Source organism: Crinia signifera, chromosome 4 (assembly GCF_055691185.1).
Source record: "Crinia signifera chromosome 4, ASM5569118v1, whole genome shotgun sequence".
Lineage (NCBI taxonomy): Eukaryota > Metazoa > Chordata > Amphibia > Anura > Myobatrachidae > Crinia > Crinia signifera.
The window spans coordinates 209,334,109-209,351,755 of NC_139220.1; the positions used below are offsets into that span (position 1 = coordinate 209,334,109).

At 48.7% G+C, this 17,647-nt stretch overlaps 1 protein-coding gene across 1 annotated transcript in view; it reads right to left on the reverse strand.

Moving 5' to 3' along the window:
* Nucleotides 1-5,710: 5,710 nt before the first annotated feature.
* LMAN1L (lectin, mannose binding 1 like) overlaps nucleotides 5,711-17,647 on the reverse strand; it is a 73,657-nt gene continuing 61,720 nt past the window's right edge. Inside the window, exon 13 of the mRNA XM_083180187.1 lies at nucleotides 5,711-5,996. Within this exon, the coding sequence (XP_083036313.1) occupies nucleotides 5,957-5,996 (40 nt within the window). The 3' untranslated portion in view covers nucleotides 5,711-5,956. The remainder of the gene's footprint in view (nucleotides 5,997-17,647) is intronic.

Sequence of the window (17,647 nt, forward strand, 5' to 3'; positions counted from 1 at the left end):
GTTATTTGGTACGTTGCGGTGGAGTATAGAATCTATATGGATGTCTGGTGGCTTCATTTTTGTTTCATAGCTTTTGCATGTAAATACACCGGCCTCTCCTTTTTAGCTGAGCTGTAATAATTTGCTGGCTTGATATAACACAAAACATTTCTTTTTCCGGGAAGCAAGACTGCAGACTAGCAGACTCTTTCCATGTTTTTTTGTTGGAAAAATGTGAAATACTGTAGTAGTTACGTTATTGTATTATGTATGTTTCTCAAGTGGGTTTTCACTTTTCTTTTCTTGTCCTGCACTATCTTTTAAATGTGGCTTGATTTTAACAGTTTGTAACAACATTGTCACACTATGATCAATGTATTCATATCACAATGTTACATTTGTTGCACCTACTATGTGTGATGTCTGTGAATGATGCTCATGCTTCAATAAAAAAAAAAAGTCACAGTGGGCTGGTTGAGGAGGGAATGGGGAGACACAGGGCAGCTGCTTAAGGGATCCAGAAGATAGAGGAGGGGGGTACCAAGAGTCTTTCTATCACACAATGAGGGTTAACTCTGAGAGAGGCCTCCTTGTTGAACTTAATGCAAACAAGATGCCACCTCCATACATTCACCTGAGGTTCTGGAAAGTCAATATTGGTATGTGGATGATTGGAACAGAAAGCTGTTTTTTTGCCTACTTAAAAACCTTGCACCAGCTCTGGGGAGACATTGGCGTTGTGGGATAGGAGACACTAGGATGGTGGTCAGTAAAAGTGGGGGCAGACACTGGGATGAGAGCACTCGCTGCAGCGCCATGCACTCATGCAGCAGCCCCTCAACTCCAGCTGCTGCTGCTGGAATTAGGGAGAAGGGATTTCTTTGGGAGCTCTAGAAGTTGCAGCCTTTCACTGGTGGTGCGGTGCATCCCATCCTGTTTTGGTGGTAGGAGAAGAAATTATTGCAGCCAGATATAGTGTGACGGCCCAATCAGGATCAAGCCCAGCCCACTAATCAAAATGCACGAGGCAAAACTGGAAAATATCCGTAAATGCTCCCACTGACAAAAAACATTATAAGATAGAATATAGGGTATCTGTCAAAAAGAATACAATTGCTAAAAAAGCAGGAAATGTGACAGATATACTTGTAAGATAGACAAAGAATAACCCACTTCTAGTGTCTGCTAAAACTTCTGCAGAAGGAAACCTTTCCTATGACCTTACCAAAGATCAATAGCTAAAGGGCAGACTTAATTAACCAGAAGCTGCCACCCCACTAGATTTCGCGGACCCGCAGGATGTGTCATGTAGCAGATTGCAGCAGGTAGACTTATCAGGTACAAGCAGAAATCAGTCGCTATGGCATCTGCCTCCATGTACTGTATGTGAAATGAAACAGAAATAGCATAGAGAAAACTGCTGTGAACCACAAAAGGCTGGAGAAATACAGTATGTAAAGAACAGAACCCCTTGATGTCGCTAACCACAAGGAGAATAGGAGAAGGTGTTGGTAGGGCTCAGGTTATGATAAAGCTATTCTCTGTAAAAGTATTGCAAAAACTCTATTATATATAGCAATTTCACATCTCTTATCTATGTACCATATATGTAACATCTGTCAGATCAGCCTGTAAGTCACCAATTGCAGGTTCCCCTGGCATGTGTGCCATGTCAATGAGCTGAACATTATACCCATCGTCAGTGCATGACCTTTGTCTACAATATCATTTCTCCTGTAGGTAGTGCTTGAGTGTTATCAGCATTAATGACTGTCACTTTCTATTGTATTAACAGTATAACCCTTTTATCCTCAGGCCAAATAAATATACTCCAGAGTTTTAAAAACGATCTTTCCCAATGATGGAATATGTAATGCAACCCAAGGCTAAGATTTAATTTCATTTAAGAACTGTGTCTTATTAGCATATTCCTAATGCCAAGTCTCTCCCTATTATCACAAGGCATAACCAGTATTCCAAGAGAATATTAATGTGGTTAGCTTACAACACCCCTTTTAATGAACAATTAATAGAGCTGTGAGCCTGAAGAAACTACAACATGGAGTGAATCACTTTAGTTTGGTTTGCAGGTATTGGAAGTGTGATAATGCTACTGAGACGCTGCCAAGACGTGGAGGTCGTCCTACTGGAAAAGGTGCGACATTGCAGGCTGATGGAAATGAATGAGCTAATCTGCACTGAAGGTCTAATGGGGCAATTACAGCCCCATTTCTAATTACAATTACAGCCCATCTGACTAGATGACAAATGACAGCCTCTGCAATATACTTTGACCTGCAACAGTTTTTATTTTCACTTTGAACTGTGACAGGTTTTAGCCCACAAACTCTCCACCCCACCCCACCCCAGTCCCTATCTGCTCCTAGCTTAATGAGCCCGGGGCTGGTTATGCGGCGGGGGGTGGGTGGGACCCCCACACCATTTTGTTTAAACAATTTTAACAGAAATCCGCACACTCCCATTTGTTAAAAATCGCACATCCCCCCCCAAAAAAACGCACTTGTCTAAAAATATGCACATTTCCGTTACTAAAAATCACCAGAAATCGCAAGCAAATTCTGATTTAAAAATCGCACCCTATCACATTTGTGAATTTTGAATGAAAATTGCAAATGTGGCACTTGGTGCGATTATTTTAGACACATTAAAAAAATCACACATTACTACATTTGGCCCTTGGAGTCATTTGATCCATTGAGTGGCATCTAGTGGTCAGTAGTGGTATTTTAACTCATAGAGGTTAGAAATAGTTAGACAGGTATATAGATATACTGTATGTAAAAATGACATTTGTAGGAGGCTGGCGATCCAGAGGATTCCTAATAGTGGAGTGGTCCTCACTCATAGTCTGAATTAATTTAAAATTTTAAATCAAAGCACTCTAGGTATTGGGGAGGAACAGACTATAATAGTGATTTACTAGGTTAGTACTGGGCAGATGCTTTTTATGTACCCAATACTAAATTGAATACTACCCACCCCATAGTACAGATGTTCTGTATGTCAATAGATCAACTTTTTTTTTTTTTAAATCATCAGTAAAATGTCAATAAAATCCTACTGTTACCCTAAAGGTAAGCGACCATGAAATACAGTCACCAACCTGCTTTTGTGATAAATGGCAACACTGCACAACACAGTGTCTAGTTGGGAACCTGAAGTAAGTGCATTGGGGGCGGGGATAGGTGGAGGCCGTTATCACCTTAACTTGATCCTTACACCAACCTGAAAACATTCTGGTGCCCATGTGTTGTGTACATGGGCCCCTACATCCAGAAGGGCACCTACCACATACCCTGCAGCCCTTTCCTTAATACTCCCCATTCAGGAGTCCAATGTCAGCTCTGATATATCAGTACACATCTTCCTGGCATTTTACACATACACAGTAGGGAAATCGCTGAGAAAATGAAACTGTTCTATTTACCTGGAGACCTGCACTGCACGTGTGAAGTAGTATCTGGCACAACCAGGGCCGCTGAGAGGTATGCCAGCCGGCCATGGCAAAATTTTGGGGGTGTGGCCTAATTGCAGGAGGCCATTACCACTTCCCATGATTAAGCCACACCCCAAATTTTCTGGTCCATGATTAGGCCACTCCCCCAAAGTGGAGTGAAAAACTCCTTTAAAGTTGAGTTATTGTCCTCGTTCTCCCCCTCAGCAGAAGCACATATGTATAGCATGTACTGTGCTGACAGGAGGCTCAGCATGAGCTCTCACACTGTCAGTAAGATGCTCATGCTGAGCCTGCTGTCAGCACAGCACATGCTGTACATGTGTGTTGCTGCTGCTGCCAGGGAGGGACGGAGGGGGAGGGTGTCGGACCATGGACCAAGGCCCCCGCCGCTTCCCTCCAACAAGCCCGGGACCAGGCAATTAGTACCAGCTCCCTCTCAGTGGCCCTGGGCACAACACCAGAATCTACTAGCATTCTGTGCAGCACTGCCAACTACTGTAGTGAGGAGAGGGCAAACTGCACAAAAGGCCCCGTCTCCTCTCTTGATATGCCCTTGGGTATTAGCGTACACATCAGGCTCTGAATCCTTTTAATGGGGCAACATGAGGGAAGTAGTGGAAACAAAACTATTAAAAGCCTGTATACATTTAAAATGCTTTTTAATAAAAAATATTTTCATTTACTAACAGAAAGAGATTTGTGGCAATACAAGTATTGCTAGACTTGGCAGTTCATGTGGGAAAGCCTCCATGTCACTTCTGATTGTCAGCCAGCAGGACTCCATCCCCTCCACCAGAAGAGTAGGAAGAAGGTAAGAGGTGAATAGAGTAAAGTGAAAGAGAGGTGGCAACAAGAGGAGTTCAAGAGGAAAAGTGCTTTGTGAAGGGCACATGGGAAAGGCAGGGTGTGGTGGCACATAGAAAAAGTGGTGGTGAAAAAGTGGTGCTAGTTGTGGTGCTGCTATGGCCAATATAACTCCTAACCAGTACTGCTGGATTCACATTTTGTTTGCAGCTCCATTGTGAAGGAGGCGAGATAGGACTGGGAGGGAAGTGAGTTTTACTTTCGATGCCGTTGATGGTGTTTATATACTGTTGCAATGGCAAATCGCCCCCTCACATGTGTGGGCAAATTAATTGAATTGAGCCTATAATATTAAAGTGTATGGCCAGCTTTACATCCTTCAACTCATTTCTCTTCACATTTACAATCCTCACTCTTCCTCCATCTCAATCCACTTACTTTAAAGCCACTTTGTCACCAGATGATATTTTCTGATGTCTATTCCCATATATGCAAATCACATTCTCCCCAATCCGCTGTCAGTTCTTACTAGTAATAGAAGACAAATTGTCTGCACTCATCTGATCATCTCATGCTGTACCCTGCCCCCATCATGCCTACTCCATATCTCCCTGTAATCCTGCATCCTCATTCTAACAAATGTTTATCGCACCAATCCTAAAGAAACCGTCTCTAGATAGTTTTCTCTACAGAGTCTGTGACCGTTTGTTTCGTCCCCTTTGTCACCAGATCACATTACTGGCTTGTGTACATGCTCCTACTGTAGCTCACTTTCTTCCTCTCACTCCCATCCTGCATTCCACTGACACTGCTCACATAGGTGATACATTAAATACTCAAAGCAAAGTTACCAGACCCATGACACTACTTCTGTAACTGACCTAGACGTTTGCAGTAAAATGGCCCCAGTAATCATCAGACAGTGGTCTACTGACATGTGCCACAGTGGGAGAAATGTACCTAAGATGCCCCTGAAGTAGTGCTGTCAGCATTATAGATATGTGGGAAGGGAAGACCATATTTTTGCAGCCACATGTGCAGCCTGCGTGGGTGAGAATTCAGAACATTTGGGGTCTTGTGGATTTTATTACATACTATGCACTCTGGTGTGGTCCCTTGTACAAAGTTTCAATTGCTTTGATGGGTGGCCCATGATGCCATGATCCGTCTGATCTGGTGGGTATGCCAGCTATTGTGGTGGTTCTCACTTCTGCCAGCAGTGCTGTGTGTGTGTGAAAATGATGTGGGATGTATGAAGTAAATAGCCTGTCTTGGAGACATCCTGCCAACAAGAGCAATGGTGCAGAAGTTGAGTTAGCCTTTAAAGTGAGCTCCAAAATTATTATAAAATGTATTGGATACATAATACACATGCATAGGCATTTGTGACATAGAGAAAAGGAACACAGAAATGTTACACAATTTATTTATAGATTTTGATCAGCTTGAAATGACTTCATATACACGTATTCCTGTAAATCCACTTAACTAAGGCTAAATCTATTGTTCGATATAGTGGAACTCTTGACCATCACATGTAATCCCCTGTAACTCCATTATTCTCTTTATTGCACAACTTAAATTCTGGAAAATACTAGTTGCTCCATTTAATCTAGTCTCAGTCTCTGATTCCAGAAGATCTTCTCTTCGGGCACGGAGCACAAACCAGACTACACATATATTTCCTCTCCGTCTTCAGAAGAACTTCTTAGAGCCTGAAGGTCTTTGTGTTCTACTGGGCAGGAAAAAAAAAACTATTAAGTGATTTGTTTTTTACAGCAAACAAGCATAATAACAAATAATCAATAAATCAGGTAACATATCAATGGGAGGACCAGGCTGTACACAGCTGTGCTCAAATAAATGAAGACAAACACACCAGTCCCCAGTGTGTAATGGGCAGACATATGCATATCCATACAAACAGTTAAGACGTGGTCCCAAACTTCTACAGAACTCTGTTTAAATTAATATGTAAGAGGAATGAGATCTGATGTCTTGTGGTGCAAATACGTATATTTACTAAAGCTTCTAAAAATGTGTGTTGTTGCCATTAGCAACCGATCCGATTCTGTCTATTATATTCTAGGATGCAATACAGAAATTATAGACAGGATCTGATTGTTTGTTATGGACAACAGCACCACTTTTCTTTATTTTTTTTTCAAATGGTTCCATGTAAGTGGCAAGGATAACTTTGTTTGAAAATGCATGTAGCCATAAGCATCGTTATGCCTTATACCAATGCAGGTACAGTAAATTACACCAATGATCATGCTGGAAATATGCATATATCTCTGAATTATTTTTCTCCCTAAAGGGACATACACACGTAGAGATGTGTGCTAAGCCATTTTACTAAGCTTTTTAGATAGCTTAGGGCTGGGGTAGCCAACCCTAGTCCTCGAGAGCTACCAACAGTGCATGTTTTGCAGGTCTCCTCACAGAATCACAAGTGAGCTAATTAGCTCCATCTGTGTATCTTTTAAAATGTGACAGTGATTAATGAGTGCAGCTGTGCAGCAGCTAGGTTGTCTGGAAAATGTGAACTGTTGGTAGCTCTCGAGGGTTAGGGTTGGCTACCACTGGCTTAGGGTATTTATCTGTGTACAGATCGCCCAAGGAGAGCACATACACATGCAGTGATTTGTGCTAAGCGATTTTGCTAAGCAATTTTGCTTAAGCAAAAACAAGGCAGGGTAGTGGTTTCAAATGACAGATCTCACTATCGCTCATTGGCCCTTATTCAGATCTGATCACAGTACAAATATGTTCTCTAAATGGGCAAAACCATGCGCACTGCAGGTGGGGCAGATGTAGAGGTCTAGGTCTTCAGAACACAGCCCTGGGTACTTGTTTCCTAGCACGGCCACAATCGCGGCCATCGGGGGTAATTTTTAGTGGCCTGCGACGCGACCGACGCAATGCCCCCGATTTTTCCATTGAAATGCATTGAAAATAGTGAAAAATCGGGTCGGTCGCGTCGTGTGCACCTAAAAATGCTTAAATGGTCCAGACGCGATGCCCCCGATTTCCCCATAGGGAACAATGTTAAATGCCTCAATTTACCCGCGATGACCACGATTTCCCATAGGAAACAATGTTAAATGGATCAATTTACCCAAATCAGCATAGGGAAGAATGGTAAATGGGCCAGAAACCCCAAAAAAACCCACAAAGCAGTGGAATGTCCCCCCCAAAAGTAGTTGACGCCACCCCGCCATCAACGTGAACCCGAAGCGTGGCGAGCGCAGCGAGCCCGCGAGGGGCGGCGGTACGCGTCCTCCGACCTTTTCATGCCCTACTATCCACTAGGGCGTGGAGTGAGAATAGAATAGTGTGGCGAGCGCAGCGAGCCACCGAGCCCGAATTGTGGCGAGCGCAGCGAGCCCCCGCGAGGGGACGCGGATACCTTCACAGGTAAACGCGTCCCTTCGCGGGCTTCCCAGGTGTCCGCGTCGCCATGGACACCTGGGAAGCCCGCGAGGGGACGCGTATAACTGTGAAGGTATCCGCGTCCCCTCGCCACGCTTCGGGCTCGGTGGCTCGCTGCGCTCGCCACACTATTCTATTCTCACTCCACGCCCTAGTGGATAGTAGGGCATGAAAAGGTCGGAGGACGCGTACCGCCGCCCCTCGCGGGCTCGCTGCGCTCGCCACGCTTCGGGTTCACGTTGATGGCGGGGTGGCGTCAACTATTTTTGGGGGGACATTTCAATGTTCAGGGGTGTTTTTGGGCCATTTACTATTGTTCCTATGATAATTTGGCTAAATTGAGCCTTTTCACATTGTTTCCTATGGGAAATCGTGGTCATCGCGGGTAAATTGAGGCATTTAACATTATTCTCTATGGGGAAATCGCGGGCATCGCATCTGGCACATCGCGCCCGATTTTTTAACGGCCGCGATGCCTGCGATGGCCCCGACTTTACCCCCGATGACCGCGATTAAGATCGTTGTGGCCGTGCTAGGAAACAAGTACCCAGCCCTGTCTTGGTTCTCATCCTACCTATCTAATCGCTCTTTCAGTGTTCACTTCACTGATTCTACCTCCTCCTATTGTCAGTCGGAGTACCACAAGGCTCAGTCTTAGGTCCTCTTCTTTTCTCAATCTATACCTCCTCACTTGGGAAACTAATCTGCTCTTTTGGATTCCAGTATCATCTGTACGCTGATGATACTCAACTCTATCTTTCCTCCCCGGAATTATCACCTTCAGTATTGCTACATTGCTCTAAATGTCTTTCTGCCATTTCATCTTGGATGTCACCTCGCCAACTCAAACTCAACATTTCCAAAACAGAATTAATTATATTCCTACCAGCCAAGAGTAGCTACCAACCTGATATCTCTATCACTGTTGAGAACACTACAATTAAACCTATTCCACAAGCTCGCTGCCTAGGGGTCATCCTCTACTCTGAACTGTCCTTCATTCCTCACATTCAATCTGTCTCTAAATCATGTTGTATGTATCTAAAAAAGATATCCAAAATTCGTCCGTACTTTACACAAGACACTGCAAAAACTCTAATCCATGCACTTATTATATCATGCATCATAGGTGCCGATTCTGTGGGTGGCTCAAGGGCCCGAGCACCCACAGAAATTGATGAGCACCCACGGGCCCGAGTCTCGCTGCTGGGCCGCCATATTAACTTGCTAATTTGCGGCTGCAGCACCCACATTGCCAGACCTGCCACCTGGGAAACAGTATGCCGGGAAGAGTGTATTCTGTCCGCGGAGTACCTGCACTGTGGGGGCATTTATGTACCTGCACTGCGGGGGGCATTTATGTACCTGCACTGTGAGGGCATTTATGTATGTGGAACTCTGTTGCCGTAATTTGAATATTGGAGACAACTGTGCTCCGTAATATAAATTGGTATTATTTTGTGGCCACACCCGTTCCCCATGAAGCCACTCCTCTATATTTTTAGCTTGAGCACCCACCAGCAAAAACATAAATCAGCACCTATGTCACGCATTGATTATTGCAATGGCCTCCTTCCTAAGAAAATAATCTCACCGCTACAATCTTTTGAATGCAGCTGCGAGGCCGATCTTCCTGGCTAGACGTTCATTGTCTGCTGATCCGCTCTGTCAGTCCCTCCATTGGTTGCCTGTATATTACTGCATTCAATATAAAATACTTCTATTTTCATACAAAGCCATTACTCTGACTTATATCTCTTCACTTATCTCAAAATATATCCCAACCCAACCTCTCCGGATCTGCGTCTCTTATCCACACTCATTACTTGCTCCCACTCACTTGCAGGATTTTTGTCGGGCAGCACCCACCTTATGGAATGCCCGCACATTAAGACTCTCCTCTAGCCTCCAAACTTTCAAGCGTTCCCTGAAAACTCACCTCTTCAGGCAAGCCTATCATATTCAGGACGCCCACACATCCTCCAGTACCATTCATATCTAATTGCATCCCATCAGGACTGTCCTGTAATCTGGTGGGACTGCCAAGCTATGGAATTCTATCCTTATGTATCCTTCCTATTATACCTATAGATTGTAAGCTTGCGAGCAGGGCCCTCCTACCTCTATGTCGGTTTGTATCTACCCAGTTTGTTTAATCACTGTTGTTTCCAATTGTAAAGCGCAACGGAATATGCTGTGCTATATAAGAAACTGTAAATAAATAAATAAATAATAATAGCTGAAGCTTTGCTTTCAGCGTGTCATCAAAATTGCTATGGCTACTGCTGCTACAAAATTTCACTCTGCTGATAGAATTTGGTTTCTGATCTATTATTCTGGGCCAGGTGGTCTCCTACCTCCATTGTGGGTTGGAGGACAGTGGGTGATCAGGCTGTACAGTATGCTGTTATTGTGCCATAGCCTCTGCTCAATAATATAACTTTGTTTTCTATGGGAAGTACATGACATAAATCATTATTAGCAGCTTGCTATTAATGAGGAGAATGTGCAGCTAACAATGTCTAGGTTCTTATAACCACATTATAATGGGTCTCTTGGCTTTACACACTAACATAAGGTCATATTCACCAGATGCAACAAGACCGTGTATTCATTGCATATGTAGTAATCTGGCACATTAGTATAAATTATATGTACAGTTATTATTTTCCTGATCTTATACTGCTTGGATACATTAATGAAACCACATATAACATACTGTGTGTGCTTTAGGGCACATTTCAAGCTTGGAGATGAGGCACGCTGTGTTGCCTGGGCTGTGTATGACTATTGTTGAGCAAAAGAGAACCGAGGGCTGATTAAGCTAGAGGTGCCATAAACTGCTGAAGGAATCCCAGATGCCTGCACTTTAAGTTGTGTGTTAAGGGGGCTATGATGCTGCAGCAAATAGCCAATTAGGGAGCAGGGGAGGAGTTACTGCAGTTAGGAATAGCCAGAGGGTCAGGTGATCTGCCTCTCTGGTCCGAATTTCCTGGCTGTAAGGTGTGTTCAGAACCCCCTCCTGTACAACTACTTTGATTCTGCTTAAATTCCTTATATCCCTCATAATCCTCACATCTCCTCTTTCTTTATATATCTCTCTCCTCTCTCTCCCCTATCTCGCTCTTTTCCGGGGTTCTGACAGCCTTCTCTGTCCCTGCAGCGTGCTCCTCAGCAGTACGGCCTAGTTATGCCGCGCCCACGTAGATCGCGCAACCCACCCGCCCGTTACCTGGATCAGGGCTCCCCCTCTGATCCTGCCCCGGCTGGCGGCGAGCCGGCTGGGCGGGGAGGCAGAGCGGCGGCGAGACCGAGTGCGCGGCGGGACGCAAGGGGGGCCGCGTCGTCGGCTGATGACGCGGTCACCCGCGGCGTTAGGCCGCGACCGCGCAGGGTGGTTAGTGCGCCCGCCGGGGGTAGCGGAGGCTCCCCTGGGGGCAGCGCAGGTCCCAGGAGAGGCACCAGGTCGAGGGGGAGTTCAGCGGGGCACGCGATAGGCGCTCCCACAGTGCGGCAAGATGGCCGCCGGGCTACAGCAGCGCGCAGCGTTCCCCAGCATGCCCAGAGTGCTCGCACTCCCCCAGCATCCAGGAGACCGGCGGGGAGGGGGGCGCAGGGAGCTCCTGCCATTACCAGGGTAGCGCTTGATGGAGCTACAGCTCCACTGCCAGCAACCCCACGGCGCCTGCCGGCGGGGCCCCCCATGACTCCCCTGCAGAGAGCTAGAAGAAGGTGGCTCAGCAGGGCCCGCCTGTTGCCACAGGGCCATAGGCCATCACAGGGTGTGGAGTCTAACATCGCTGCTCCAGCCCCCCCCCCCCCCCCCTGCGCAGACGTCTTCACCGGCTGTTGACATGGCTGTGGTGCGACAGCTAGTGGCTATGCTGACACCGCAGGCGGGTCAGCAGCCTGCACCACCCACCGGGACAGGACCGGGGTCCCTTCCCCCCGCTATCCCTTCTGCTGGTATTATGGCTGACGGAGGGCCTGCTGCTCACGTGATGGCTGCCCTTGGTCTTTCACCCGCGGCAACGGGTTCCATTCCTTCCGCGGTCCCAGGCCCAGCAGTGACACCGCAACGGCTGGCGGGTGTCGAGGCGGCAGGGCCGACAGAGGTGGCTGGTCCTTCGGGGTCCACAGGAGCGTCCACAGCAGGAGCTGTTCCAGGTGGGTCCTCTAGCACACACAAAAAGCGCAGGCGTAGACGTTCCCATAACTCCTCGTCATCGGGGTCCGAATCAGTGACGTCCGGTGAGGAAGGGGGTCATAGGTCCAGACGCAGGCACCGCCGTTCTGGGAGACGCCGCAGGCGATCCCAGTCCTCTAGCGGTGACTCAGGCTCCCCGCTGTTCCCCAGGGGACAGGTAGTACATTGCGAAAACACCGCGGTGCTGAGAGGCCTGCGGCGTAGCGTCAGGGACCGCATCAGGGAGGGCAAGTACGTGAGCTTTTTCACCATGACTGCCCAAGATGAGAAAGATTATCGCGCAGCGAAGCGCAGAGGGGGCATAGGGGAGGCTGCTTATTGCACGTACCAGAGGTGGCAAGTGGGACTATTCATGTTCGCGGCTTGCTATTTGGAAACCAGGCCCCAGGAACATATGAATGTGATAAGGTACATTCACATGATGCATGCCATGTACATGGATGATGGCGAGAGCGTATGGCGGGCCTATGATGAGCAATTCCGGCGAAAGCAGTCGGGTTGCGAGATCATGGCTCTCGGGGCCAAGGATGTCGAGGTCTGGATGGGTAAGAAGCCATCGGCTTCGACCACCACGGCTGCTGCATCCGCGGCCCCGGCAGCGCCGGCGGTCCCGCGCAGGGGCCCTTCGTCCTTTCGCGGGGGCGCTGGTGGAGGGCAGGCAGCTGGGAGATGCTTTGCTTTTAATGGGGCGGGATGCGCGGCGGGTGCTCGCTGCAGATTTAAACATCAATGCTCCAAGTGCTGGGGAGGGCACTCGGTCAAAGACTGCCCGCGCTCCAAGCAAGCAGGCGGGGCTGCCAGGAATAATGCCGGAACAGCCCCGGCTCCAGCCCCTCCACAGTAAGGCTCCTTCTCCGGTGAGGGGTGACCGCCTGGCCGTTTGGCTGGAGCGGTACCCCCTCAGGGAGGAAGCACAGTTTCTGGCCACAGGTTTCTCGCAAGGATTCCGTCTCCCCATCCGTGGAGAGGTGGCATCTGGGTGTCCTAGAAACCTGAAATCTGCCATCGATATGCCCCACGTAGTCCTAGAGAAGGTGGCAAAGGAGGTAAGCCTGGGTAGGATGGTGGGCCCATTTCCTGAACCCCCGGTTCAGAATTTGGTCCTGTCCCCGGTGGGGGTGGTGCCCAAGAAAGAACAGGGCAAGTTCCGTCTGATACAACACCTATCCCACTCCCCGGGGCTATCAGTGAATGACGCAATTCCGGCGGAGTTGTGTCATGTACGATACCAATCCTTTGAAGAGGCTTTGACGATAGTGCGCAGCTTTGGGAAGCGGGCGCTGCTGGCCAAGGTGGACGTGGAGTCAGCATTTAGATTACTCCCCCTGCACCCCGACTCCTTTCGGTTCATGGGGTTCAAGCTGCCTTCCGGGTTTTACGTGGATCGTTGCTTGCCCATGGGCTGTTCAGTGTCCTGCGCCTACTTCGAATGCTTTAGCAGCTTCCTGCATTGGTGTGTCACGGAGAGCTCGGGCGAGGCAGGGGTCGCCCATTACCTGGACGACTTCCTGTGCGTTGGCCCGGCTGATTCCCCACGTTGCGGGGCTCTCCTGAACGCAATGCAACAGCTGTTTGGCTACTTCGGAGTCCCCATCGCGGCAGACAAGACAGAGGGGCCGACTACGTGCCTGTCTTTCCTGGGTATTTAGATTGACACGCAGGCCGGGTGCTGCAGGTTGCCCTCCGATAAGCTTGTACGGCTGCGGGGGGCGATCTCCCAGTCCCTGGCCTCTGGCAAGCTCAGGGTGCGCCAGCTCCAGTCCCTACTGGGACTGTTCCACTTCGCGTGCCGGGTTATCCCCATGGGCCGGGTCTTCTGCCGAAAACTAGAACTCGCCATGTCCGGCCCCAATAGGCCCCAGTTCTTTGTACGCCTGAACGCAGAGCTCAAGAGAGACCTTAGAGTGTGGGAGGTTTTCCTGCGCGAATTCAACGGGGTACTGTTGTGGCCTAGCCCTGCAAGTAACAGTAGGGATTTGCAGCTATACACCGATGCCGCGGGGGGTATTGGTTTCGGCGCGTTCCTGCATGGATCCTGGTGCGCTGCGACATGGCCGGACGAATGGGCGGAGGAAGGGCTCACCAGGAACATGCTACTGCTGGAACTGTTCCCAATAGTGGTGGCCTTAGAACTTTGGGGCGACCGCTTGCGCGATGCCTGCATCACTTTCTGGTGTGATAACCTGGGGGTGGTGCAGGCCATCAATAAGCAGAGCTCGTCTTCGCTGCCGGTAGTACGTTTGTTGGCCCGCCTTGTTTTGAAATGTTTGCAGATTAACTTGCATTTTGTTGCCAGGCACGTGCCAGGGGTGGACAACTCGATTGCCGATGCCCTGTCCAGACGTGACTGGGCTAGGTTTTGGTCCCTGGCGCCAGGGGCCGAATTGATTGGTGAGCTCTGTCCTCCTTATGTTTGGCAGGTCATCAGGCAGGCATGGAGGAACTAGCCATGCGGGCTATTGCCCCCAGGACGCTGCGTTGTTACCAAGCTGGCTGGCTGGAATGGGAACAATTCAGACTGTCCGCATCACAAGCAGGTAAGGCCCCGAGTGATGCCATGACGGCTTTTGTGTGGAGTTTGTACTCCAGGGGGCAGACTGTGTCGGCCGTGAGACGGCTGTTGGCCGGTGTGTCGTTCTTCTCATCGCTGTATGGAAGATCGGACCCCGGCCGGTCTTTCGCGGTGTCTAGAGCCTTGAGGGGCTGGCGCCGCGCTTGCCCTGTGGCTCCGGATAGCAGGCGGCCCATAGACGTGTCCCTGCTGCCTCCTTTATTGGGGGCGGTGAGGGATATCTGTCATTCCGATTATGAGGTCCAGCTGTTTCGCCTAGCATATGCTATGGCTTTCCACGGAGCTTTCAGGGTTGGCGAGCTGGTAGCCCCGTCAAGGCAGCGGCCTTCGCCTCTGTCGATAGAGGACGTGGTGATTCAGGTCGACTTGGTTTGGTGCCGGGTCCGGCGTTCCAAGACGGACCAGGCTGGGAGAGGTCAATGGCTGTCATTGCAGCCGTGCCCGGTGGAAGGGATATGCCCAGTGGCGATGGCAAGCTCCTACGCCCTGTTGCGGCCCGACTGCCCGGGGGCGTGGCTAATGCACTTGGATGGTTCCTCATTGACCAAATACCAGTTCTGCCACGTTTTGGGGCGTGCCCTGGTCTCGCTTGGCCTTGATCCGAGGGAGTTTGGAACACACTCTTTTCGGATTGGGGCGGCCACATCTGCCGCTGCTGGGGGTCAATCCGACGCAGAGATACAGTCTCTGGGTCGATGGCGTTCGGCAGCATTCCGCAGATACATTCGGCCTGGTCTATCTGTCCAACTGCCTGACTGTAGCCGACTGGACGCATAAGTACTCGTCTCACTTTAGCGGGAGTCTTGAGGTGGTCCACTTTCCCCCGGGGGCACAATTCGGCTGAATTACAATTTGACATGGCGTCCTGGATAGTTTACTCCGGGGGTTTTCTGTGCAGTGTGCCTCAAGGTCTGGTCGGCTACGGTTCCTTTCTCTTCTCTCCCTCTCCAGTGTGTTTGAATTGTTGAGAGCGGCGAGATGTGATGGCATGCGTTCTAACCTGTGTACATCTTGCAGGTCGCAGGGACGTCAAGACGGTGTGGGTGATGGGACACTCGTTTGTCCACTGGGCATCAAAAGCGTGTGAAAGTTTGAGTGGGGGTATGCGTGCAAAAGCTCGAATGGTTCGATGGTTGGGAGTGCATGGCATGCTTTGGGGAGCGTTGCAGGGCTTATTGCTACGGTCAGTGCGGGACTTTGGAGTCCCTGAGGTGCTAATTTTGCACCTGGGCGGAAACGATCTAGGCCGATGCACTGCCTTAGAGTTGCGGTCAATTATTATCAGGGACCTGCATATTATAGCCCAGACGCTCCCCTGCTGCCGCCTGGTCTGGTCCTCCATGATCCCCAGGCGGGTCTGGAGGACAGCCAGGTCAGGGCCCCGCTTGGATGGCGCACGGAGAAAGGTCAATGCTGCGGTGCAGCGATACCTGTTGGCGAATAGCGGTGGTGTCATCAGGCATGACTCCATCGTCTATAAGCGGGGTTCCCTGTATAGGCCGGACGGTGTCCATTTAAGTCCCGAAGGAATGGAGATATTCCTGGACGACCTGTTTAGAGGTTTTTAGTTGAAGTTATGGTTGTTAGGTAGAAGTGCTGAGCGTTAGGGTGGCGGTGCTGCAGCCTAAGGCTTGGCTTGTGGCGGTAAAGAACGGTCCTTGTTCAAATGCTGATATGAGGATAGTGGGGTGCGCTCTCCCCTCAATGATACGCCACGAGCCCATGCCCCTTGGACAGGGGATGGGCTGCACCATCCGCACGGGTGGGTTGCGTGGGAGAGTTGAACACCAACGCTGTGTGAATGGTGTGATGTCATCTTACCCTTCTTTTCTCTATGACCGTTCTTTAGGGCCGCCACCCTCTTTTATAAGATCAATATATATAAATAGTTGTCAATAATAAATTTGACATTCATATTGAAACGCCAGCACTTGTGTCTGTCTCTTTATTTTAGTATAAGTTAGTTAAGTTTAGATAAGTTATTAAAGTGGCGGGGCATAAGGATTACCGATGGCAAGTTTAAGAGAACCGAGGGCTGATTAAGCTAGAGGTGCCATAAACTGCTGAAGGAATCCCAGATGCCTGCACTTTAAGTTGTGTGTTAAGGGGGCTATGATGCTGCAGCAAATAGCCAATTAGGGAGCAGGGGAGGAGTTACTGCAGTTAGGAATAGCCAGAGGGTCAGGTGATCTGCCTCTCTGGTCCGAATTTCCCCACCCTCCCTCCCTATTTTTCTATCCTTCTTGGCGGCGGTAAAGAACGGTCCTTGTTCAAATGCTGATATGAGGATAGTGGGGTGCGCTCTCCCCTCAATGATACGCCACGAGCCCATGCCCCTTGGACAGGGGATGGGCTGCACCATCCGCACGGGTGGGTTGCGTGGGAGAGTTGAACACCAACGCTGTGTGAATGGTGTGATGTCATCTTACCCTTCTTTTCTCTATGACCGTTCTTTAGGGCCGCCACCCTCTTTTATAAGATCAATATATATAAATAGTTGTCAATAATAAATTTGACATTCATATTGAAACGCCAGCACTTGTGTCTGTCTCTTTATTTTAGTATAAGTTAGTTAAGTTTAGATAAGTTATTAAAGTGGCGGGGCATAAGGATTACCGATGGCAAGTTTAATCCCTAAGGAATATTTTTCAGCAACATATCTTCTAACGGGTAATCAGAGATACACGCCATACTTGCAAATAATCAGAGTAATGCATGTCATACTTGCAGGTAATCATCAGAGGTATACATATCATACTTGCAGGTAATCAGAGGTATACATATCATACTTGTAAATAATCAAAGGAAAACACGTCATACAGTACTTGCAGGTAATCATCAGAGAAATACACATCATACTTATTTATTTATTTATTAACAGTTTCTTATATAGCGCAGCATATTCCGTTGCGCTTTACAAAGGGGACAGTGATACAACATAACAGGGTATTTACAGACAGTCAAAATGTAGGAGGGCCCTGCTCGCAAGCTTACAATATACTTGCAGGCAATCAGGGGAACACATGTCATACTTGCAGGCAATCAGGGGAACTCATGTCATACGTGCAGGCAATCAGGGGAACTCATGTCATACTTGCAGGCAATCAGGGAACCCATGTCATACTTGCAGGCAATCAGGGGAATACGTGTCATACTTGCAGGTAATCATCAG